The sequence below is a fragment of the Procambarus clarkii genome, chromosome 18, assembly GCF_040958095.1.
Source record: "Procambarus clarkii isolate CNS0578487 chromosome 18, FALCON_Pclarkii_2.0, whole genome shotgun sequence".
Classification (NCBI taxonomy): domain Eukaryota; kingdom Metazoa; phylum Arthropoda; class Malacostraca; order Decapoda; family Cambaridae; genus Procambarus; species Procambarus clarkii.
In genome coordinates this window covers 36,558,062-36,585,394 of record NC_091167.1, presented here as the reverse complement: position 1 = coordinate 36,585,394, position 27,333 = coordinate 36,558,062, and the positions used below count along the sequence as shown (strand labels likewise).

The window sequence follows — 27,333 nt, the reverse complement described above, 5'->3', positions numbered from 1 at the left end:
ATCACAGTAGCTGTCCTTCCCCCAACAACGTTTAAACAACGTGGTTAAACAACGTTTAACCTAAATCCTAAAAATCCTTATTATTCCAATAATGTGTGTTATAATCCTAAATTATTATCATCCTAAACATAATTATTCCAATTATTAGCATTTGTATATGCTAATTTAATTATGTAGTACCATATAACTATTCACTACCATTATTATTTACCACTGATGTTACTCTTGTTGTGAGTAGCAGTAGTAGTGTTACATTAACCCGTTGGCCTGAATTAATGAATAGTGAGAGATTCGTTAAGTATTCATCGGTGCAACGCAACTGCGGGATCGGAATATTGAGAGCTAATGTACCAAAACAAATCTTGGATTGTGATGTACTCTACCTTCAGTGTAAAGTTTAATAGTTTTATTGGCAATCCATCAAAATGTGGTTAATTTCACAATGTTTTGACAATATATATCTATATATCTATATATATATATATATATATATATATATATATATATATATATATATATATATATATATATATCTATATATATATATATATATATATATATATATATATATATATATATATATATATATATATATATATATATATCTATATATATATATATATATATATATATATATATAAATATATATATATATATATATATATATATATATATATATATATATATATATATATATATATATATATATATATATATATATATATATATAAACTTCGATTGTAATCATTTGAAAATTATTCTTGTTGATTTGTTAATACTGAACTTACGGAGAAAAAGGTGTTCAGCCTGGAGCTTCAATGATGTCATGGAATATCTTCCTGAAACAATTGCATTATTTCTAACTGCGCCTCAAGCTGGCTGACATCCTGTTTTGACCTAGCTTTTAAAAGATATTCGCACATTTGCAACGGATGAATTTGCTTTATAAACTCTATCTTAAAAAAAACTTAATACCTAAATATTGGAATGAAATTGTTACACTTGCGCATCCTACGTCAGGCAGCTTGGGGTGACACAGTTGTTATCGTCGGTGGTGAAGGTTGGGGATGGTGGGGTGGTGGGGGGAAGCGGAGTTGTGCGCTGAGCGTTGGACTAGCTTGGCAGTGGCAGCTCCATCATGGACGTCCGCGCAACGACTGAAGGTTCCGGAACGACTGCGAAGATTCCTTCCCCAACCCTGAACCCGACAAGTACTGATGAAGAAACTAAAAAATCAGCACCCAAAGTCGCGGACCAACGAGAGAAGGACCTTGCAGAGTCACCAGTTAAGCCGAACTTTGGCTTTATAATCCACGATGGAGGAGAGCTTTCGCCCACCAGTCCAAAATCCGACGAAACTCCCGCAGCAGAAGAAGCGGAATCTACAGAAGCCAGTGTACACAAATCTGAAAATCATTCTCCCAATGAAGTGGGCCACGCGCGTCCTCGTGTGCCAGCCAGAACCAAAAAACAAAGAATCTTGAACCAAGGACTAGAACAGAAAGAAAGCGAAGAGCATGCAAAACAAGAAATTAAAGCCGAGAAATCCAAACAGGAGAACATGGAGAGCAAAACCCGGAAAACTTTAGATGTCGGGCTGAAGGCGGGGTGTATCGAGGCCCCCAGCGGGCCAGTGAAGCTGAGAAAGGAACTCGGGCTTCTGAACTGTGTGGGACTTATCATTGGCAATATTATCGGCTCGGGCATCTTCGTGTCCCCAAGGACAGTGCTGCACTACGCCGGCAGCGTGGGTATGTCCCTGTCTGTGTGGGTCGCCTCGGGATTCGTGTCTATGATTGGAGCAATCTGTTACACCGAGCTGGGTAAGTACTCCTACATTTTTGTTGTCAAACACCATTTCTTGTTTTCAGTTCTTGTTTGGTATTAGGTGATGTTATTCTATGAATATTAAATATTTTAAGTTAATCGGTGTTGGCATCTTATTTATAAAGATCATTCAATAATGCATATTCAATAAAGTTTGAAAGCTTAGAAGTATTATTTAAAAAAATTCTTATAAGAGCCTTCAGTTGCTGTCATTTTTTTTAGATCATTGCAAGTGAAAGCTGAAGGTTCACCCTTCGGTTAGTATATCATTTTTTAAATATATTAATATTTGTATTATATAAATATTTACATAAATCAACAACTAATTATTTTTTTATATTTAAAGGTTCACTCTCCCAAAACCATTAACACGCATTATATAATTCCGACTCTGAAAAAACATAAATAGAGACAAGTGATTAAAAACAGTTTTTGGACAATGTTTTTGATGAAAAATTTGATAACCACAATGTAAACGAACATTAGAATAACGTTTAACAGCATAATTGTGTAATATAAAAGTGAACTATACTTCGTTCACCTAATAATTACATAAAAAAATCATCAGATAAAAAACTATCTATATTGTTGACTACAACAAAACAGCACTTAGTATTATAAAGCGGGAATACAAACACTATTGTCATTATAAACGAACATGTGTCACACACAGCTGAAAGTGGCAAAGGAAATACAATGAAGTCTCATAATGACATTAGTAACAATAGATTGTTCGTGTAAGAGCAGAGACCTCATTTTAGTTTGTTTTGTGTTGGCATAGAGTTCACACCAGGACTCTCTTGAGTCATAATAATAGCCAATAAACTTGAGTTTATTGACTATTATTCACGTAATGAACATGGTCTAGGGTGAACGTAAACTCTCAGTGTATATAACGGGGAAGCTGGGTATACACCCAACACCAACTCAGAAGAGGGAAAAACGGCGTCGTCTCGAACCGTGCACGACCATTGTCAAGTCGTGCGCTTTCACACGACTTAATAATGGTCCAGAACGGACCGAAATGTCGTAGCTTCTCCCTCTGAGTTACGGTTTGGTCATTATTTCTTCAGTTACGTTATTGTAACTCATCGTCTGCACCACCTAATGTTCATATCAATTTTCACAATTAGGTGTAGGACAAAACAGAGACGACAAATGTTATGTCTAATTCGCGCATTTTTGTTTGTTGTATAAAGGCTTAACAAATATTTTCAATGTTGTAACAGTAGGACTGTTAATATTGAGAGTCTATAAGATCTAACATGAAATATTGAAAGAGAGTTGTAGTGACCTGACTGGTAGCCTGGTTCATCCCTAGTGATTAGAGTGTAGAAAACGGTGGCGCCAACCTCCTCCTGTGTCAAGTCATCGAACTAGGAGAATTATGAATATATTACAGAATTAGTAGGAATTATCAATGGGGGTTAAGTTCTTATGTTAAAATTAACGTATATGGAGATTAATGAATAAGTCTTGTATGTTAGCAAAGAAGCATTTGACTTCAGTAAGATCTGAAATAGGTAAAACATATTTCATCATTGGAAAATAGGTACCTATCTTTTTGTTTGTTTAACCATGTAAATTAGTGAAATACAAGTGCTACTGAGTATTGTAATTAGCCTGGCTCGAGTATTTAGATTATTCCCAAGTGTTTTGGGGATAATATAGTCACCTTTAGTGACAAATACTGGATTTTAGTTAGTAATAATTTCCAAAGAATAATCTGGCAACTAGCCGGGGTCAGCCACCCACGAGGTCAGTGTGAAGAGGTTTTTCAGTGTGTTGAGGTCAGCCTGGGGTCAACATCTCTCAGAGGCCAAGATTGAACAACTGGTTTCCCTGTGGTATTTAAGGTAACTGTTCTGTTTCTAGTTAAATTGCAGTGTAGAAATCCACATTAATTGTTGTAGTTAATTGCCAAGTGCCTCAGTTAAGGAAAATATTAAGTTAGTAAAGTATTCAGCTTAGGAAATGTTATATTATTTTATTTTTATTAATAACCTTTGATTTAATAAATTTTGTTTAGAATATTATGGTGTTTGGTGGAATTTTCCCCCGACGTGTATTTTATACGTTCTGTTGATGTTGATGGGCTCAAGCTCATGCTTGAGACAAAGCATCCAGTGCAAGCCTGCAAGGATTAAATTAATACCTAAAATGATCCCTTTGAACTTAGATTTAATTTCCACACTAAACGTAAATCTTATCCCATCGTGTTCCGATAACCTGGGGATCCATTTTCGGGGTTTATACCTAGTTGACGGTATCCTGCTCCACCGTCAATTGAGGAAATTACTCAGTGGGTATCAGGTGGTGGCGACGTTTTCAGAGGATTGCAGAGTAGCATAGAAGGGTACAGTATCCTCTAGCGTGACAGCTAAACGGTCAAACGTTTAGATCTTGAGGAGGTGAACTATTTGGTTACACAGCTGAACTCTAGTTTCTGTATATATTAAATTAATAACGACCAGCATTTAACCAGTAAGCGAGATTTAAGGCTGGCCCCCGTTACAATGTGAAAATTACTTGTAAATGATAACATTCGATTTAATATATTAATAAAATATTAAGATGCGTCTTATTAAGCAAACCATGAATATTTATGGAAGTAAATAACTAATCAGTGTAATAGTTTTCAAGGGGTCTTTAAGAACTCAAACTGATAACAACAACATAGTGAAACACTGAGATCAGAGTACACTTCATTAGAACATAATATGCCAGCTAACGAAACATTATGAAATTTATAAGAGCAAGTCCTTTAAATCTCTGGTAGAATATATAAAGCCCAAACAGATAAAACATCGTATACTATTGACAAATTTATTTTTCAATAAATCTATAAACAGTATAAAATCTAACGGAGATGTAAACATATGTTACAAAATTAAAAAACTGCAACGTGATATATCTATCGGAAAATATTACAACCATAACAAATTTGCATCTCAAGACTCTTCACAAACAGTGTTTCAGTGTCAGAGTAGTTAACAGTTGGATTGCACTAGGAAGTGATGTGGTGGAGGCTGACTCCATACACAGTTTCAAATGTAAATATGATAGAGCCCAGTAGGCTCAGGAACCTGTACATCAGTTGACTGACAGATGAGAGGCGGGACCAAAGTGTCAGAGCTCAAGCTCTGCAAGCACAACTAGGTGAGTACACACGCACTACCGACTGCACCACGATGTGTTCACAAGAGTCACATCGAGAAGAACTACCTGACTTACTCAATACAAAGCCATTACATGTAGAGCGTCTTTTACTATTTAAACTGACTTTCTAATACATTCTAACAGAAAAATACATTTCTCTTAGATTACATGAAAACCTCACAGGTAAACATCATCTTCAATTAACATCCACTCTCGAATTAATATTAATATTTAGCAAGTAACTCGATCTGTGCTTTAGGAAATTTGCAAAAGCCGCTTTTATCATTAAAAGTGGAGGTGATGCAATTCCTGTAATTATCTGAATTTATTTAATTTAAGACAGCAGTGCATTTATGGGAACCAAATTTCGCTATTGATACCTTTGGTTATTGATACAAAATTATGCTTAGAACTAGCCCGCTCGTTCTTATAGACTGGTTGGATACAAACGTGGACGAATTACCAGCTCAGTAGAGAGCGGATGTGAGCTTAGATTGCATGACTCGTCCATTGTCAATTGCCCTGCAAAAATTCCCCTTGGGCTCCGGCCACGTAATGGACGCATTGTCACAGTTGCAAACACCTCAGTGATATCACAGCCCCATCCTCAACCTAGTTGCCTAGGAAAGATCACTCTACAGTTGACAACCATGTTTGGAGCGTACCTCTCAACGTGATGTTTGGAGCGTTCTTCTCAACGTGGTGTTTGGAGCGTTCTTCTCAACGTTGTGTTTGGAGCGTACCTCTCAACGTGATGTTTGGAGCGTACCTCTCAACGTGATGTTTGGAGCGTTCTTCTCAACGTGGTGTTTGGAGCGTTCTTCTCAACGTGATGTTTGGAGCGTACCTTTCAACGTGATGTGCCAACGTGTAGTAAATACCAATACCTGTCCCGACAGCAAAATACTTGGCTTACCTTTCCCAAGGCCAAACTATATACACAATGGTATAATTTGTAATACAATTAATGTATACGGTTGAAGATACCGGTTTTGATTACACGTTTCGGAATAAAAGGGAGTAATGTGCCATTAGGAACGCGTCACCTTGGATGAGAATAGCCAGGGGAAAGGTTGAATGTCCCAAGGATAAACCACTTTGCCTCAGTGGATGCCATGCCGATATACATTTAATATATGTGTGTGTGTGTGTATTTACCTAGTTGTATTCACCTTGTTGTACTCATCTAGTTGTACTTGTGGGGTTAAAGCTTCGGCTCTTTGGCACCGCCTCTCAACTGTCAATCAACTGGTGTACAGGTTCCTAGGCCTATTAGGCTCTAATTTACTTCTTAATTTATTCCATTTATTAACTACTCTGACACTAAAAATCTTTTAAGTATTTATATGGCTTGTTTGGGCACTCAATTTCAACCTGTGTCCCGTAGTGCGTGTGCTCCATGTGATAAATAAACTGTATTTGTCTACCCTGACAATTCATTTGAGAATCTTGTATGTAATAATCATGTCCCCTCTAACTCTTCTGTCTTCCAGCGACGTGAGGTTTAATTCCCGTAGTCTCTCTTCATAGCTCATGCACCTCAGTTCGGGCACTAGTCTGGTGGCACACCTCTCAACCTTCTCCAATTTAGTCTTATGATTGATGAGATATGGACTCCATGCCGGAGCTGCGTACTCAAGAATTGGTTTGACATACGTGGTATACAAGGTTCTGAATGATTCCTTACCCAAGTTTCTTAAGGCCGTTCTTATGATGGCTAACCTGTCATATGCCGTTAACATTATCCACATGATATGGGCTTCTGGGAACAGGTCTGGCAGGATATCAACCCCCAGGTCTATCTCTCTGATTGTAGAAGAATTTAATTTCGCAAAAGGTACCTTGTACCTGGCTTCCTGCTCCCTGTGTGTGTGTGTGTGTGTGTGTGTGTGTGTGTGTGTGTGTGTGTGTGTGTGTGTACTCACCTAGTTGTGTTTGCGGGGGTTGAGCTCTGGCTCTTTGGTCCCGCCTCTCAACCGTCAATCAACTGATGTACAGATGTGTGTGCGTGTGTGTGTGTGTGTGTGTGTGTGTGTGTGTTTGTGTGTACTCACCTAGTTGTACTCACCTTGTTGTGCTTGCGGGGGTTGAGATTTGGCTCTTTGGTCCCGCCTCTCAACCATCAATCAACTGATGTACAGATTCCTGAGCCTACTGGGCTCTATCATATCTACATTTGAAACTGTGTATGGAGTCAGCCTCCACCACATAACTTTCTAGTTTATTCCATTTACTAGCTACTCTGACACTGGAAAAGTTCTTTCTAATGTCTCTGTGGCTCATTTAGGTCCTCAGCTTCCACCTGTGTCCCTTTGTGCGTGTTCCACCCGTGTTAAATAATCGATCCTTGTCTACGCTCTCAATTCCCCTGAAAATTGTGTATGTGGTGATCATGTCTCCCCTAGCTCTTCTGTCTTCCAGCAACGTAAGGTGCAGTTCACGCAGTCTGTCCTCATAACACATGCCTCTTAGTTCTCAGACTAGCCTAGTGGCATACCTCTGAACTTTTCCCAGCTTCGTATTGTGCTTGACTTTGTACGGGCTCCATGCTAGGGCCTCATACTCCAGGATTGGTCTTACATTTGTGGTATGCAAGGTTCTGAAGGATTCCTTACACAGGTTTCTGAAAGCAGTTCTGATGTTAGCCAGCCTCGCATAGGTCGCTGATATTATTCTTTTGATGTGGGCTTCAGGAGACATGTTTGGCGTGATATCAATTCCTAGATCTTTCTCTCTGCCAGTTTCGTGAAGGACTTCATCTCCCATTCGGTATTCAGTGACTGGCCCCCTAGTTCCTCCTCCTAGTTTCATTACCTAACATTTCCAAGTGTGTGTGTGTGTGTGTGTGTGTGTGTGTGTGTGTGTGTGTGTGTGTGTGTGTGTGTGTGTGTGTGTGTGTGTGTGTGTGTGTGTGTGTCACTACCCATGTTGTAGCCATTAGGAGCTTTCCAGCTCCCCGGTACCTATTTACTGCAAGGTGAAGAGAAGCAGCAAGAGAGAAAACTCTACTCATTTGTTCTGCTTAACCCAGGAAATCGAACCAGGGCCATATAAGTCTACGACCACATGCGTGTTGGTGTATGTAATATAGTACATATGATAGAGAAAATGGGCCAAGAATCGGTGCTTAAACAACCGACGGTCGAAAAGTCTAACATTTAGAGCTAATTACCAAGTGTAATTCAGGATTTACTTCCCAGGCACGATGATCCCACAGAGCGGGGGTAACTACACATACTTGCACGAGGCGTTCGGACCCCTGCCAGCCTTCCTCTACCTGTGGATGGTGGTGATGATCGGCATCCCGGGCGGCCGGGCCATCGGGGCGCTCACCTTCGCTAACTACATCCTCCAGCCATTCTTTCCCGGCTGTCAGGAACCTCCACAGTCCGCTATCAGGATCGTTGGGATTCTCCTCATCGGTTAGTGTGTGAGCCAGCAATAATAGGAGCATAATTTTCAGGTTTTGAGGGTGAGTGTCTTGGGCTCAGGGTTTGAGAGTGTGTTAAGTACATGGTTTCAAGCTGAATGCTAACTTGAACTTCATGTCAGGAAATCACGTGAAAATAGATTTTCGTGTATGTTTTTAATTATGTGCACAAATTAAATGATAATGAGCATGTTTAATACTTTATACGAAACATACAGTGGATTTTTTTAATATATTCACCAAATCGACTTCCCAAAAGCCCACGTCACTACTCCTTAGATTATGTAATATTTTTAGCCGAAGCCTCTAAAGTATTGCCTACGTCTTCAGGAGCCATAAAATTTTCTTTCTCTAATATCTCGTGTGAATCTCGTGGCATTATAAATGTCTGAACGATACTCGCACGACTGTGCCATACGTTAGAGTGACAGTTTGTATTTCTCTCATTTGTCTTCACACACTGATACTCTTCTCAGATCTGACCCATTTCTGTAATAACTTGAGGATGTGTGTCCTTCGTCTCCCCAGTTATGCTAACTTGGATCAACTCAAGGAAGGTGAAATGGGCGACGACGGTGCAAGATGTATTGGCCCTGACGAAGGTGTTGGCCCTCATCATGATTATCGTGGTCGGTATCAACCATCTGGCGTGGGGTCGTAGCCAGCACTTCCATGACCCGATGGCCGGCAGCAACTATAGTCCCGTTCTCATAGCCACGGCGTTCTATCACACGCTATACGCCTATGACGGCTGGTGAGGATAATGTTTGTGTACGAGTCTGCCTCCTGTGTGTACTGAGCTGGAAATTATGACAGTCGGCGTCTGTTAAAGAGCAGGTACTTTTGTGTGCCGATGAGTAAATGGTTGCATTAGATTACTAATTATTGATATGTATAATTAGGTGGTGGATAAACACAGACAGTCTACCTGTTATATCATTCATTTGGAAGGTGGACAGACAGTTGTCAATGTATTATTATTTCGGCGGCTTTTAAAATAAATCATTCAAAATACATTGATGAATTTGTATTGGCTACTTTGAGCATTAATTATGGACAGTGACACAATTCAGAGTAGCCTCTGTACTCCACATCAGTTCGGCTTCAAGACTATCTCAGTATGGCTAATTGAACTACATTTTCTTTAATGTTTGTCAGTTTTATGTTTCTATATATTACCAAGCAATTTATTCAGGTAAGAAAATATATATATACAATCGAGGAATGTGGATTATGTCAGTGCCGTATTGTTATTGATTCGGAGTTCCAAACAAGGACAAACATTAGAAATATTTAAAAATTTACAAACTTCTTCTGCTTTAAATATTGATTTCTTACTTTTCATAATTTTTTTCTTCTTTTTTCTTTTTATATCTTCCTTTTTTCTTTGCTATTTCAACCATGATTTAGAGCAATACTTAACTCGCAAAATAATGATAAATAATATTCCAGGGACAGTCTGAATATGATCATGGAAGAACTTAAGGACCCGTTCAAGTAAGTCATCATACTACGATATTTTCTTGTGTGTGTTTATGCTATTACCGCTTTGCTATTATCAGCTACAAGCCAATATTTATGCTCTATGTATCCCATTTCTCATCTATATTTTATGGTAAATATTAGTAGACCTCTATTGCGTTTAGCACAAGCAGCCTCCTAATGAGTTTAGTTCATCATGCCACAACTCGCTTGATTAAGTCCAGCTTATATTATTATTACCAAGACTTCCAGTCTGGGTTTGACACACCTTACTCTTTTCTTACTGCTTTAAGATTTCTATTTTCAGGAACTCATTTTATTGTATGCCTCTCAACTATTTGTAATCTAGTATAGATTTATTCCCAATTTTATATCTACTAAACACTGTATATAAATGTCTCTAATATTTATACATTGTACTTAGAGGGGTTTTTAACACTTGTCAAAATTTCACAGAATTCTTTGACTTCAGCGTTTAAATGTTGTTGTTTTTTCGTGTAAGAAAGAATCACGATAGTCATTACTGTATTTGATTCTTATTCTTGTTCCATTGTGTAGTTTATATAGATTTTATTTTTGTTCTCATTATTTTAATTTTGTGTCGTTTATAAAAATTTAATTCTATCGTCAACTTTCTGCTCTCTTTACTGATTTTTTGGTATATGCATGTAATTTCTGAAATTCTATAGCAAATCCTTTTTTGGAACATATGTAGGAGAGAATTAATCCTTTTTGGATTCATCTAGTAATGTTTCCATATTGTTGACAAACACATCCGTATCATTATTGTCATTTTTCCATTCAGAAAATACCTACCATACACATCAGTTATGTGCAAATTATATTGATCATTGACCTCAATTTCATTTGTAGTTGTTGAAGTATGAATGGACTACTGAAATCCTTTCACTTCATAACTGCACTCCATAAATGTTCAAAGTCTGGCACAATTCACCCTCCGTTTCTACAAAAAAACTACTGTGCATTATGATACAGTAAGTGGATTAATGCTAAAATACATTACTTCCTTCCTGAGAGATGCATCAAGGATGGATCTCTCAGGAAGGAAGCAAAAAGTTGCAATGAGAACCGTAAATATTGGAGTGGAAAAAATTAAATAAAAAGTGGAGTGGAAAAGGGGCTCTACTTGGGCCCATACTGTTTCAGTTTGCATCATTGGAGAAATGGAGAAAATCCTGGGTGTAATATATCACAGGTGCAATGCGTGAGGCATACTTTAGTAGCTCAACCTTTACCAGTCTATGCCAAACTGGTCAAAGTGAATAAAGCCGTTGGAAATTTTGAGCAAGGAATCTTGTGAATCATCTACACATTTAATGTGAGACCCTCTCCTCAATATGCCGTCACTTATTGCAGTGCCATAGTTGTATGCCACCAGTACTTTTCAGACGGCATGTAATCCCCCCCCCCCCCCACTTGAAAAGTACAAACAAATTTAAACAGATCCTAAAAGAATATCATGGTGAGTAAACCTAGGTGAACGCACACACACACACACACACACACACACACACACACACACACACACACACACACACACACACACACACACACACACACACACACACACACACACACACACATACACACACACACACAGCTCAGGGGAAAGACGGCCCAAGACATGATGGACTACATCACGCAGGAGTGCAAGGACACAGCAAACAAGTTTGTCCCAGTCAAAAAGGAAAACAGTGAAATGAAGATGAGAAACCCATGGTTTTATCTGAGATGTAGGCTAGCTAAGCAGCAAAGTAGAAGGGCATGGAGAAACTATAGGAATAACAGGACACTGGAGAGCAGAGAAAGATACCAGAATGCCAGGAATGAATATGCCAGGATGAGAAGAGAGGCAGAAAGACAATACGAAAATGACATCGCAAGCAAGGCAAAGACTCAGCCTAAATTGCTGCATAGCCACATCAGGAGAAAAACAACATTAAAGGAACAGGTTATGAAATTAAGAATAGGGGGGAGAAGGATTCACTACAAACGACAAGGAAGTGTGTGAGGAACTGAATAAGAAATTCATGGAGGTCTTCACCTTAGAGCAAGGAGAAATTCCAGAGATAAGAGAGGGAATAGTTAACCAGGAACCACTGGAAGAGTTTGAGATTACCAGCGGGGAAGTAAGGAAGTGTTTACTAGAGTTGGATGTGACAAAGGCTATAGGCCCAGATGGAATCTCCCCTTGGATACTAAAGGAAGGAGCAGAAGAACTGTGACTACCACTCTCCATATTGTATAACAAATCACTGGCAATAGGGGATCTGCCAGAAATTTGGAAAGCAGCTAACGTAGTCCCGATATACAAGAAAGAGGATAGACAAGAGGCACTGAACTTCAGGCCAGGGTCCCTAACCTGCATACCACGCAAGCTGATGGAGAAGATTGTGCGAAGAAAGCTAGTGGAACATCTGGAGCAAAAGAACTTTGTAACACAGCATCAACATGGGTTCAGGGATGGCAGGTCCTGCCTCACAGGGTTACTTGAATTCTACGACCAGGCAACAAAAATAAGGCAAGAAAGAGAAGGGTGGGCAGACTGCATATTTTTGGATTGTCAAAAAGCCTTTGATACAATACCACACAAAAGGCTAGTGAAAAAGCTGGAGATGCAGGCTGGAGTGAAAGGGAAGGTATTCCATTGGATAAAGAAGTACCTAAGCAACAGGAGACCACGAGTCAGTGTGAGGGGGTGAGGTCTCAGATTGGCGAGACGTTACGAGTGGAGACCCGCAGGGGGTCACTCCTCTGACCTATTCTGTTTCTGATATATGTAAATGATCTCTCAGAGGGTATAGACTCGTTTCTCTCAATGTTTGCTGATAATGTAAAAATTATGAGGAGGATTGAAACAGAGGATGATAGTATTAGGCTACAAGATGACCTAGACAGACTGAGTAAATGTTCCAACAAATGGCTGTTGAAGTTCAACCCGAGTAAATGCAAAGTAATGAAACTAGGCAGTGGAAACAGGATGCAAGACACAGGATACAGAATAGGAGATGAAGTACTTAATGAAACGGACAAAGAAAAAGATCTAGGAGTTGATATCACACCAAACCTGTCTCCTGAAGCCCACATAAAAAGAATAACGTCTGCGGCATATGCGAGGCTGGCTAACATCAGAACAGCGTTCAGGAACCTGTGTAAGGAATCATTCAGAACCTTGTACACCACTTATGTAAGACCAATCCTGGAGTATGCGGCCACAGCATGGAGCCCGTAACTTGTCAAGCACAAGACGAAGCTGAAAAAAGTCCAAAGGTATGCCACTAGACTAGTCTCAGAACTAAGAGGCATGAGTTACGTGAAAAGGCTGCGGGAAATGCACCTTATGACATTAGAAGACAGAAGTGTAGGGGAGACATGATCACAGCCTACAAAATCCTCAGGGGAATCCACCGGATAAACAAGGATTAACTATTCAACACAGGTGGTAGGCGAAGAAGGGGACACAGGTGGAAACTGAGTACCCAAATGAGCCACAGAGACGTTGGAAAGAACTTTTTCAGTGTCAGAGTAGTTAACAGATGGAATGCATTCATCAGTGATGTGGTGGAGGCTGACTCCATACACAGTTTCAAATGTAGATATGATAGAGCCCAATAGGCTCAGGAATCTGTACATCGGTTGATTGACAGTTGAGAGGCGGGACCAAAGAGCCAGAGCTCATCCCCCGCAAGCACAAATAGGTGAGTACACACACACACACACACACACACACACACACCTTTGAGTAAGGAATTTAAACAGTGCGGGAGCGCGCGCTCAGGAACGCAATGAGCAATTCACTAGTGAACTTTGTTCTCATTATAACAGGAACATGCCGAGGGCCGTCGCCATCTCCATCACCAGCGTCATGGTGATCTACGTCCTCACCAACGTCTCCTACTTCGCAGTCCTGTCTACTGACCAGATGCTCGCCTCTACCGCCGTGGCTGTGGTACGTGTGTTGTTGGTAGTGTTGGTAATGTTGAAGGTGTGAAGGGCGTGGCAATGTTATCTTTTGAGGTGTGGAAGTTGTGCGGGGAAAGGTAAGTGCTATCTTACTACTGTGGTAAGTGCTATGGAGGTGGTTGTGATAGTAATGCTGTTCTGGCAGGTGTGAGGGAGTGGTAATGCTTCATTGGGAGGCATGGTAGTGGTGGGGGGTAATGCTTTTTTATTTTCATGTGTGGGAAGATATCATACTGATATCTCTCTATGACTCTCACTAGAATATCTATGCGTAAGAGATGGATATATATATATATGTCTTTGGCGTTTTCATCGGCGTAAGGCTAAAGTTACACTCTAGGAATTTTAACCTTTCAGTATCTTATTTTGTTAATTACCAAGAACAAATGTCAGCAGCCTGAGTTACTAATTTACACATGTGATCGTACTTGTAAGTGGTGCATGTGGGTGTAAACCTTTCCTCAAACCAGAAATGTCCTAAATGGCTAAATACAGCACTCTTGGTTACGGCATGTATGAACATGCATGTATGTATGTGTGGCTAACGGAGTCAGTCATACAGGGCTCCGCACAAAAGTCATCCGCATTAAACATCAAAAGCATATATCATACACATAAATATGAAGAATAATATGAAAGAATAATTTCAAGTGCCTTAATAAAGGTCATTTCCAATCACAGATAACTAAATATCTTTAATAAGCTTAATCTGATATCCGGACAATTTCCTTCTCCCGAATTATCTTCACTCGGCCTCAAGCACTTCACGTTGCTCTACAAAATCTCTGAATGAGAAAGAAGAACAATTAAGAGCTTGTCTGAGTAGTGAATATCATTAAACTAGAAAATGATAGAGACATTTTGGCTCTCAGTCAAGTCGGTTCTTTGTAGAATAAAACTCATCTACATAAATTTATTGTACCAGTAATACTGACTCTACTGTGTTACATTTGCACTGAAAGAAAACCGTAAACTCCATTTTCAGGCAATCTATATCAGTTTATACGATAAACATTTTCTTCGCTGCATTTACGTTCTTACTTTCAGCTGAAAAACAAGCAACACTAATGCTCCTAGCAGACTGTAGAAGGGTTATTGATACTGGCAAACACAAGAGGAAAGGAATAACAGTAATGAGTTACATACTTATGTACCTCAACTTTTCACAGATTTCACATTCCCACAGACCAGGAAATACCTCGAGGACTAAAAACTCTGAAGGAATATTGAGGTGAGGACACTAGCATTCTGACCAGGCATACTTTACCTCTGAACAAAGTGTAATATTAATAAAAATGAGAACATAATTGTGGGTTCACCACGACTAATTCAATACGTTTCAAAATTTCTTGACACAACAATTAATTATTAAAGATTTAAATGTAAATCGTAACAATCCATACAAACTTCATGTCCATTTCCGTAATGTTGTTGTAGTTTATATGATAGTGATGGTGGAAATGTAGTGGTGGGTGTGAGTAATGGTAATTCTGCAGTGGTTGGTGTCAACGAGGTGGTGGTGGTAGTGGTTGTTGTAATGCACAGGACGGTGTAATTAATTCGCTTGGACACAAACAGACATTCGGGAACCTGACCCTGGGTGTGATGGCGTGGACCATCCCTATCTTCGTGGGCTGCTCGACCGGCGGGGGTCTCAACGGCTCCATCTTCTCCAGCGCCAGACTCATCCTCGTTAGTTCGAGGCGCGGCCACCTGCCTCGGGCCCTCTCCTTCATCCACACTGAGAACTACACTCCCGTCACTGCCCTCGCTTTTAGCGTGAGTTTCTATCAATCCCTTGGATGGGAGAGTTATTCTCTCTCTCTCTCTCTCTCTCTCTCTCTCTCTCTCTCTCTCTCTCTCTCTCTCTCTCTCTCTCTCTCTCTCTCTCTCTCTCTCTCTCTCTCTCTCTCTCTCTCTCTCTCTCTCTCTCTCTCTCTCTCAATCTCTCTCTCTCTCTCTCTCTCTCTCTCTCTCTCTCTCTCTCTCTCTCTCTCTCTCTCTCTCTCTCTCTCTCTCTCTCTCTCTCTTTGTACGTGTTACAACTTTGAATATCTATATTATTTGTATATCATCGAGTTTCCAGATTCTTATGGAACTTAGGATTCTACGATGGCAAGAATTTGTCATTTATTTTTTAAAAAATAAATAAGGCTTAAGAAAGAAATAACGTAATTTTTTTATATGTAACCAATGCAAGTACTTTTTAAAAAGATTTCATCTCTGACTCCAACTCAATGCAGGATATGGTAATATAAGTGCATAATATACAGAATATGATTTCCTTCTGCATTCCTCATATTCTAGGCCGTCTGGGGAAGTCAATCCTTGTCCAGTTGCATTAATCAGTCCTTTCTCAGTTGGACTTGTCAGTGTCAGAACAACAGTGTCAGTGTCACCTAGGTTTGTCAAATAGCTCATTATAAAAATCATCATATAAATCTTTATATTATTCCCATGTCAGCAAGATGTCGTGGAAACATAACGTCAAGTTGCAGACCTGTAAGCAGGGAAAACATGTCGTCCTTTACTAACGCAGTCCCTACTTTTCCCAGGCCACTATCTCAATAATGATGTTTGTGACCTCCGACGTGCGGGTTCTCATCAACTATCTCTCCTTCGCTGGAAGTCTGGCCGGGCTGGGATGCATCGGGGCTTTCTTCTGGTTCCGAATCTATCAACCAGAGCGCCACAGACCCATCAAGGTTAGCGGAATACATGTTTCGTAAGGAATTATGTTATTATACAAGCTTTATTAATGTAACATTTAGAGACAATGAACTTCTTAACTGAGGATATGCAGTTACCGTTGTCGCAATGTTTAGTTGCTGTTGTGAAGAGATGATGTATTCTCATGTAAAGAGGTGGGAACGTCCGAATACATGTAATATTATTTGTTGGCTTATTATATACTATTTTTTAATGTTATGCGTTTTTCAGTGTTTTTAGATATTTCGTCAGGAATGTTCATAGAAGCAGATATTACCATGTAGGGAATTACAGAATCAGTAAAATCACTGATAATTATAGTGCATTTATTTATTTAATTATTTATATTATGTATTTACGCAACCACAAATTCATCAATTAATTTCAACTCCCTAAACTGTATTTGCCTCATCATCAGTCCCAATCAACACTATTGTCGAATCATTACTAAAACCTCCGGAACCCACCGGACACTACAATAACTCTAAAACCCCCAAAAAGTGTTGTTATATGCTTTGCACAATCACTTTTTAATATATATTCTTGTGATATTATGTTCCCTTGATCCCCTTGTCACTTCTGGGGGTGAGGATTACTCTAGCTCTAAAGCCCTGCTCTCTCCAATCATAGAACATGGAGGCCATGGGGCCCTAAATCAACTATTACCCCTGAAACATATATTAAGATAATGAAATATATAATTGAAATATCTGTAAAATATAATTTGAAGATATTTACAATGTTATGACATCTGCTACATGTTGTAGATTCCTTCTTAATACGCATTCACTGCTGCAGGAGGAACACTTACTTACTTAGACGATTTCGTGCCCCCATAATCTAAAAAGTCATTATTTATTTTGCCTCACCTAAACTAAATCTGGTCTCGTTCTTTCCCACCTTCACGATCGTCTACATGAACTTTTAACATTGTTTTTAGTTTGCAAACATGTCTCCGGTGTCAAGTTTCCCGTCGGTAAGGTAATGAGTTTGAAACGAGGCCTTCACTAATGATTTATTTGTCTACAGAGAACGTTTATCTTCATATTTTCTGTTACTGGTATACTGTGATACTCACTCAGCTGTACCGTCTGTATTCTCGCAAAAAACTGTATACTCTCGGTTTTCTTATCACATTTACATTTCAAAACATGTGAATTAAAAAAAATATCTCACTTGTTTTCATCTGACATCTCGTTCTACTTTTACTTCTTTTTAGAATGTCTTCTTTGTCTACTTCATCTGTTTCCAATATAATAACATATATATTATGCACAATGAACTCAGAATAGTTTTATGCATCATTGAGAAAATCTTGGGAACAGTATGGTGGAATGAGTGCGACTGGTGTGTCGCCAGACATGGGTTCTATTCCACTCCCTTGTTCGTAAGATTTTCTTCATATATATCTTTATGTTTTTCCTATTCCATAGTCTTCAGTGCTGCAAGGTGCAACTCTGAAAGTCTATTCAGGTAGCTTAAGCAACTCAGTTTAGGAATGGGTCATGTTGCATATCTTTGGACCTTTTCTAGTTTGGTTTTGTGTAGTTTCAAGTTGGAATTTATTTCAGATGCTATATATTCAAGAATCTGTTGCACAGAGGAACTCAATTGGCCTTTTGCTAATTGTATTTAAATTATTCTCATTTTTGCTAGTTTGATCTGTGCTGCTGACATTATTATGTTAATGTGTGGTTCTGGAATTTAATTTAGGGTTATATATACACATAATTTCTCTCCCTTTTTATCTGTACTGATTGAAGGAATATTTCACTTCTGCTCTTGTCTGAATTATAATTGAGAAGCAATTTTTCAGTCCAAATGTGAAGTAATTTTCTATTAAAGACGATATTATAGTCCCTCTCTATTCAGATTCTTATGTATTAGTTTCATCATTAACAAAAGCTTATATGAGAAAGCTAATTTATTTTCACAAGTTGGAAGCATATATTAGGAATAGGAGGGCTCCTAATACTACCATATGTCGTATTTTGCTCCACATCTATTTCCACTTTGAGATCTCACTCAACTTTTACTATGCCACTGTGATTTTTTCAGAGCAATATTACCTGACTTAGTATTCCCTACTCATCTCTCCTCTGATAATTCTGATCACTTGGTTATTCAAAGGCATCTTCCTCCTCTTCATGTGGCTATAGAACATCTTAGGCCAGTTCTCAGCATTCGATGCTTCTGTGTTTTTGAATGCTTGCTTTTCCGCCGCTTATCATATTTACAAACACACGTTTCTCGTTTTCTTACTTACTCTTTGATTAATTTGTTGTTACTTTGCTTATGTCCTTTAGCCATGCAGTTTAATTTGCAAACTGAACAGCAGTAGCTCTTAACTCATCAAATAGAGACTAAATAGATATATTGCTGAATCCTTGTTTTGAAGTATGTTTCAACTAATGTTCCTGTTACTATTTAAGAAGATTTTGATGTACGATAGTTCTAGATAATTGGAATAATTACATAATTTGTTTTCCTTCATATAACAAAGATGTTAAGGTCTGAAAAACTCATTGACAATTTCACCCATCCCAAGTTCAAGTTAATTACAGTAAATGCAAAACAAATTTTGTGTCTTGCACTTTTTAATTTCTGAACAGCTAGTTTTCTGAACAGATCAACGTAATCATCACATTGATTACAGAATGCAAGTGTTTAGCATTACGGCCGTGATGATAACCGATCTTATTGACAGCTGTCGTTGAGTCAGAGCTATATGTCTCTTCTGTACTGTAGAAAGCACTCCCGTAAGATCTGGAATATTTTTGTTTGAAAGCAAATATATTATGTGGTCCCGCGAAATCATCCAGGACACTTATGAACGAGCATTGTATTTTTTTCTAATTTAAACCATAAATTAATCATGAAACTTTTTTCTGGAGAGGACAGCAGTAAGTTTTGATTAAACAATTTCTTACTTTCTTAAAGACTTCCTGATAATTAGTCCAATTGCTTTAAATGATGTGGGAGAGCCAACCATCTCTGGGCACCCTTCATCTTTCCATGTGTTGTACCGGAAAACAGACCTCTTTCGGTATATTTTAAAGTAATGATTTAACAAGGCACACCACATTTTTCTACCTATTTTATGAATGGACACACTCCTTCTCAGCTCATATTAGCTCGCTAATAACAAAGTATGAAATATGTAATTTCACTGGAGCGGTAGCTCACTATATCCCTTTCGATCCAACATTTCGATTAAAAATTTTCCGTAAAACACAATTATTATTTTTTCTTTCAACGAGAATTAGTCTGAGTTTCTGTTGGTCAATGTGATGTACGTATCCCTTCCTTCAAGGTGTGGCTCGGCTTCCCAATAATGCACCTGATCATCATGGGATTCCTGACGGTGTTTCCGGTGATACGCCAGCCTCTGGAGGTAGTAGCGGCGCTGGTGGTCATTGTCACGGGTATTCCAGTCTATTACTTCGCCATCCACCGCCAGGATAAGCCCAAGAAATTCCTCTACGCCATGGGTAAGTTACCTCTGGAACTTGTGTTGTGTGCTGGAACGCGTTTTGTGCTCTACAGGCTATTACTCTAATATTATGTCACTGTGGTTGTTGGTGGTGGTGATGTTATGACAGTTTTTATTAGGTTTTTATTATCATTATTAATTACAGTTAGTTTTTGAATTATCATTCTTAATTACAATTAGTTTTTGAATTATCATTATTAATTACAATTATTTTTTAATTATCTTTAAAATTATTGTTATTATCATCATGATTATTGCCATTATTATTATTATAATTATTATTATTGTTATAAATAACTTGTAGCTTTCTCGACATATTTTGAACTTACGATCTTAAGTGATATTACACTGTAAGATTAATTTCTATGAAGAAATTCCAAATATCTTCTTTTTTAGAGATTGTAAAGATATTAATAACGTGTTAAATGATTTGTACTGGCATTAATGATGAGTTAATTTTTTCAGATAAAGTGACATATGTGTGTCAGATGCTGTTCCTGGCCGTGCCTGAGGGAGGAACAAGTTGAGATCACGTCATGTACTGAAGAGGATGTGACTGATGCTTTTGTAACTCTTAAAAAAGTCTTCCTTGGTAAACTCAAGCCTTAAAGTTGGTTATGATTTTTTTAATTTGGAATTTTCCATAGTTTATGCACGGCTATTTCGTAGCAGTTGTCTTCCATTGAGAGTTCTGAAGACTAACTTCACAAAGCTTCGAGTGTACTTTGGAAAATATTTTCTCATGAAAGAAATGAGTTTTTAATGAGTGCATATAGGAGCCCATTCGTTGTTACAAGAGCCCTATACAAAATTATAAATTGCGTACAGAAAACTATCCAGGTTGGGTATGACAGCCTTCTGAAATGGGTACAGAAGAACCTAGAGAGGATGGAAAAGTTCTTTCCCTGCAGCAACACATCTCCTGCTAGAGGGCCGAGCCCACCTACCCCACTGGTAGAAAGGGGTTTTTACACCCTCATAGGGGAAGAACTTTTCAGCAACATTCTCAGCTTTTGAGAGCATGACGCTTCTCGTGGCGCTGTAGACTACAAATATGTATCGTGATATATTATCTATTAAAATTATTGAAAATCTATTATCACGGCAGTCATGATTTATCAGTGATGTTCCTTATTTTCTCACCTTTCATTGTATAACTTTGTTCGTTATATTGTCATTTATTCCGGACATGCAAAATTCGAAGGAGTTTACAATCATGCACACATATACACAAAGAGTTTGTCTCGGTTCAGTTTAATCTATCATGTTTCCAGATATAGCCAACATTTTCCCACAAATGTCACCAAAATCACCCAAATTGGGATATAACTCTGATTAGAAACGTGGTAAATTGTGAGACAAGTGAAATCACATAAAAACGATTATGTCTAACGATGGCAGTGAATTTACTCATATCACAGAAAAAAACGCAAAGTTCATATGTGATAACCATCACGAAATTAGACATATTTATCGGGAGAAACATGTGTATTAGTACATAGCTCACATACACATCACCACACACACACACACACACACACACACACATACACACATACACACACACACACATACACACATACACACATACACACGCACACGCAGGTTGAGGGGTTGAAATCACACCGAACCTGTCCCCAGAGGCCTACATCAAAGGATATCATCAGCAGCAAATGCTAGATTGACCAACATAAGACCTGCCTGCCCTTAAACACAGAAACTTGTATTTAACCAGTCATACCTTGTTAAACACAAGACAAAGTTAGAGAAGATTCAAAAGTATGCCACCAGACTAGTCCCGGAACTGAGAAGTATGAGCTACTAGGAAAGGCTACGGAAGCTGAACCTCGCGTCCCTGGAAAACAGAAGAGTAAGGGGAAACATGATTACCACCTACAAAATTCACAAGGGAATTGACAGGGTGGACAAAGAAAAACTTTAGCACGGGTGGAACACGAACAAGGGGACAAAGGTGGAAACTTAGTACCCACATGAGCCACAGACACATTAGAAAGAATTTATTCAGGGTCAGAATAGTTAACAGATAGAATGCATTAAGTAGTGATGTGGTGGAGGCTGACTCCATACACAATCTCAAGTGTAGATACGATTGAGCATCTGCAGTAGGCTCAGGAACCTGTACATCAGTTCATTGACAGTTGAGAGGCGGGACCAAAGAGCCAGTGCTCAACCCTTGTAAACACAACTAAGTGAGTACACTCACAATGATCTAGGAGGTTGATATCCCGCCGAATCTGTCTGTTGAAACCCACATCGAAGAGATATTATCAGCGGTATATGCTATACTGGCCCATAGGTCGTCAGCAATTTCCTTAATTACGTTTTTATTTTCTTATTCATGTCTGAGATGCGCGTACTCACCTAGCAGTACATATCTGAGACAGTCTGCAATGTCATCCGGTGCAATGACTCTGGCCTGCATGTTTATTATTGTATCTGATTTTGAAGCTGTAAAAGGAGATAACCTCAGCTCTCTCCCATTCTAATAAATACATTCATTCAACTCGCTCAGGGTCTTCACACTGACGAAGTGCTTTCACGCATTATTAATCTCGTTTTGAATCTAGTTTCCATGCATGACCTCTCGTGCTGTTGTTACTCATTCTGTGTCAAGGCTTATAAATATACCATAAGTCTAGATTATGTTTTTGCTATCATTTATATTTTACTTTTGACACTTGGTTTACTTCCTCTAGTTTGTCCTCTTTATTTAATTTGATTATTTATTGAACTTATTTAGGACTTCAGGTCATTATTTTCTCTTATGCTCCATGATGTTGGAACTCCTTAGATGTACTTTGTACTCTAATGCTAATCTTACATATGTGGCTATGTGTTCTGAATGTATCTATTCTTAGGTTTATCATGGTGGTTTTAATGTTCAATAACATCACCAACTTAAGAGTCTGCAATGATATACTTTTTTCAAGTCCTACTGGTAATTGGTTTAGTATTTAGCCTATGCCCTGGTGTTATTTTGAAATACTGCAGAGTTCTTTCCCTTTTCCTTGTGTTCATCTGGTGTCCTCTAGCTTGCCCTGAACTATATGATCATGGATATTCCGAGGATAAATTGTACAAATAATATATGAGGCCAATTTTGCAGTATGTCTAGATCTGCTAGGAACATTCCGTAGCATACAACATTTATTGTACTTTCTTATCTTCCATACTTACCTCAAATTATCTTTGAATGATAAAGGAATCAAGCCCTTCGTATATATAAATAAATAAATAAATAAATAAATAAATAAATATATATATATATATATATATATATATATATATATATATATATATATATATATATATATATATATATATATATATATATATATATATATATATATATATATATATATATATATAGGTATGTTGTGTATCAGAGCCGACTCCACAAAACGGCATCTGTGAAGAGTAGAGAAAGGAAAGATTATTTTAGAAGAAGACCAATGAATAGGAAGATTAGAATCCCTAACATGACAGAAAAGAGCATTGTTTTGGTCTGCAGACTTGACACTTTTTTGTGTTCATTAAGTTTGTCATTTAGTGTACGGCCACATGATTTTACCTGAATTTTCAATAGTGCCAAAAATATGTGTGAAAAAAAATAATTTTCTGGAAGACGTGAGCCTTAGAATTTTATTATTATTGAGAAAATCAATTGGAACAATGAGGTGACTCGAACCAGCGATCAGAGTACTCCCAGCCGCACACCTTTTCCCCGAACCACGAACTTAAAAGCATATCTGACAGAAGTTAATGTCACTAGCTGTATTCATCCCTGATCAACCTGATAAACCACATCCCTGAGGATACCTGATCAACCAGGCTGTGACTCATACGTCAGGCTGCGAGCAGCCGCGTCCAACAGCCTGGTTGATCAGTCCGGCAACCAGGAGGCCTGGTCGACGACCGGGCCGCGGGGACGCTAAGCCCCGGAAGCACCTCAAGGTAACCTCAAGGTAAGGTATCCCGTTACCAAACTCTATAAAAGGCTAGATAAAGTGTAAAGTTAATAACTAAACACAGCAGGTGGTAGGTTTTATACTGCAAATATGGATCCAAAGACGGGACGTCAGGACAGATTATCATGGAGGAATAAAGAGCTCAATGTTCAGAGTAAGTAAGAGTGAATTTAATACAAGAACTCATTCAAAAAAACGACAGCCACTACATAACTGTGCACAGTGTCAGGAATGTTGGATGCTCTGTGCTATAGACTGAAGTATGTTAATTGAAGCGAGATAAATTATGAAAAAAAAGTAAGCTAATGATGACCTCCTTTTTTCTTTACACAATTTGGTACAGAAACAGACGACTTTTGACTCCTATTAGTGGGCCCAGAGCTTTTCCTCCCAATAGCAATTCCTTGTTAAGTCTTGCCCAGTTTTTAGTTTTCCCTGGAACACGACCTGTCTTACGGTTCACGACTAGATACCAAATTACTGCTGGGTGAACGAAGGCAGAACATTTAAAGATTGGCGCCTAGTCAATCATCCCTAGCTAGGACTCGAACCCAAACCAAATCGCACGCGAGGTCTGGGGTGAGTGTGGCACCACTGCGACACCAGAGATTGTAAAATTGCACTTTAGTGTACATATTTGAAAGCATAAATATTCAACAAAACACAAAATTTTCCATTATCCAATATATAGAAATTGTATAATTAATCGCATAGGGTTAGGATTCATCTTTATAATCGCAACCCCTTGCGATTTGTTTTACCTTACCAACGTTTCAATTAAGAAACGGTTATGAAATATATGAGTATTGGATAACTAAACAAATAAAATATATCTCTTGGACATAATAACGTAATGGTAACATGTCCATCACATGCTTATAAAAGATAAATAATAACTATATCAGAGCAAATCTAACACAACTGTTAAATTTCAACTGAGAACGATGTGACCAAACTACTGATAAAACAGCTACTAGAATATGCATCCACCCTAACAATACTCACCACAAAAACCTACATGATTGCTCTCAAGAAAATATAAATCCAAGTACTCAACCCTTCGACAAACGTACCAACGCGGGAATCTAATTGGAAAAAATTAAACCACACTTAAAATTCAATGCCAAGCCTATAAGGAGGAGTCAACAACACCTATCAACGAGGCAGCTGTATAAAATGCAAGAGTACACCCTTGACCTAAATAGACCAGTCACCACAGCCAACACCACGGGATACTAGATACACACACACACCCCCACCGTATAGAGTCCGCCAAGTGTTACTTTAACATGAAGTAGGAGGACATATACAAAGGAAGGGAAGGAAACTATCAGGGTAAAGCACCAAGCCAATACGATTATATAGCACTTGGAAGGGGTCAGGATAAAGATTTGTGATGGGATGGTGCCCAACCACTTGGACGGTCGGGGATTGAACGCAGACCTGCATGAAGCGAGAATATACAAAAGAGTAATTCACAATAAATTTCTGAGAAATCCAGAGGACTGCATCTCCTAGAACCTGTCTTTACCGAACTCAGAGGAAGAATGGAAACCGCTCTACACATCACCCAGAGAACTGGAGATTATGTTACCCCTAACCTAGAGGACTGGAAACATCTCTACATCTAAGTCAGGGAATGGGAACCACTCTACACTTAACCCAGGAGACTAGGAACAGCTATACATCTAATCCAGAGAACTGGGAACTGCTCTACATCTATCGCAGGGAATGGGAACCACACTACACGTTTCCGATTAGACTGGGAACCGCTCTATATTTATCCTAGAGGAATGGGAACTGCACTGCACATAACTCAGAGGATTGAGAACCGCTCTGCACCTAACCCAGAAGATTAGGAACCGCTCTACACTTATCTCAGAAGACTAGGAACAGCTCTACACCTAATCCAGAGGACTGGGAACTGATCTACACTTAACACAGGAAAAGGCAATCGCTCTACACCTTACCCACAAGATTAGGAACAGCTCAACACCTAACCCAAAGGAATGGGAACTGTTCTATACATCCCAGAGGAATAGAAACCGCTCTATACCTGTCTTAGAGAACTGGGAACTACTCTACGCCTAACCCAGAGGACTGGAAATCGCTCTACTCCTCACCCAGAGGACTGAGAACTGCTCTACACTTAATCCAGAGAACTGTGACCCCAGACTCATTTACACCTAAAACACAGAAAACTGGGATCCCAGATCTATTTACATTTCACGTGATACTAACCGAGGAGAGACGTGCAAGCAACAATGCAGGCTTATATAGAAATTATACCGATATGGAAATTCCTACCAGAAGCAGTTCGCCCACGAAGCAGCCGTAGGGAATATTAAGATCTACACCCGGTCTCCCTTCACTCCATCCAGACCACTTTCTAACATGACGCAACAGTAATGACCACTTTCACGCATGAAAAATTGTCCAAGTAACAAAAACACGGCGTATTATCTGATTTTGGCAGGACCTTTTCGGTATCACGCTATGACACACCCTTCCATTAATGACAATTTCTGAAATAACCTCATTATCCTTCACACTAATTGTCCACACCTCTCCGTACCTTCTCTACAGCCAATATTTGTGTTTTTGCACTTCGAAAGAAAACTTTTCTTTCGTTTAGCGAATGGTACACGATGAAGATAACAGACTACAAGCAAAATTTATATTGTGGAAAAGTGTGTTTAATTTTGAGAATAAGGTTTGAGAGGTTGTATAGTCCTATAATGAACGCCTAAGGCTGCCTAGATTGTCGTTAGGACCAGGTCATTTGCTGCAGTTGGCTCTCATTTTGTATATCTATGATTATGATTCTTTACACAAACTATGATTCTTTACACAACGGAAAGTTTACCTTGTTTTCAAACTGTTGAATGCCATTGGAAATTCACGTTACCACACAAAGCAGCATCAAAAAGTATAAACAAAGAAGGATAAAAGATACAACATTGACACGTCTAAATATATTTGCACTCAGAAAGCACGAGACTCACAGGTGTTTACGAACGTCCAAATGAATACTTGACTAGACACGCTGGTCCAGCGAGGAGAGAGGATAGCCTTGAGTGTGGGTGATAGTGAAGATGACGGCGTTCACGAGATGATTATCTATACTAAAACGGATGAGCGTGAAGGGCTCACTAAATCTTCTAATGTAACGATCAATTAAATATATTAACTATATGTAGATGAATATAATCCTCAGGTGAACATTATGGATGAGGGTGGCAGGAACTATGAGAGGAGGA

At 38.7% G+C, this 27,333-nt stretch overlaps 1 protein-coding gene and 1 non-coding gene across 2 annotated transcripts in view; one reads left to right on the top strand and one right to left on the bottom strand.

Annotated features, from left to right (window-relative positions):
* Positions 1-1,068: 1,068 nt before the first annotated feature.
* LOC123754416 (Y+L amino acid transporter 2) lies at positions 1,069-21,191 on the top strand. Its single transcript, XM_045736809.2, has 9 exons — positions 1,069-1,823; positions 8,187-8,408; positions 8,945-9,170; positions 9,869-9,913; positions 13,745-13,868; positions 15,461-15,661; positions 16,438-16,587; positions 19,905-20,082; positions 20,550-21,191. The coding sequence occupies exons 1-9, from the start codon at positions 1,139-1,141 to the stop codon at positions 20,609-20,611; spliced, it is 1,893 nt and encodes a 630-aa protein (XP_045592765.2). The 5' UTR covers positions 1,069-1,138; the 3' UTR covers positions 20,612-21,191.
* A 5,842-nt stretch (positions 21,192-27,033) lies between these two features.
* LOC123754229 (uncharacterized) overlaps positions 27,034-27,333 on the bottom strand; it is a 1,554-nt gene continuing 1,254 nt past the window's right edge. The window contains exon 2 of the transcript XR_011229076.1: positions 27,034-27,333. This exon is cut by the window's right edge and continues 727 nt beyond it. This is a non-coding gene — a transcript (uncharacterized protein).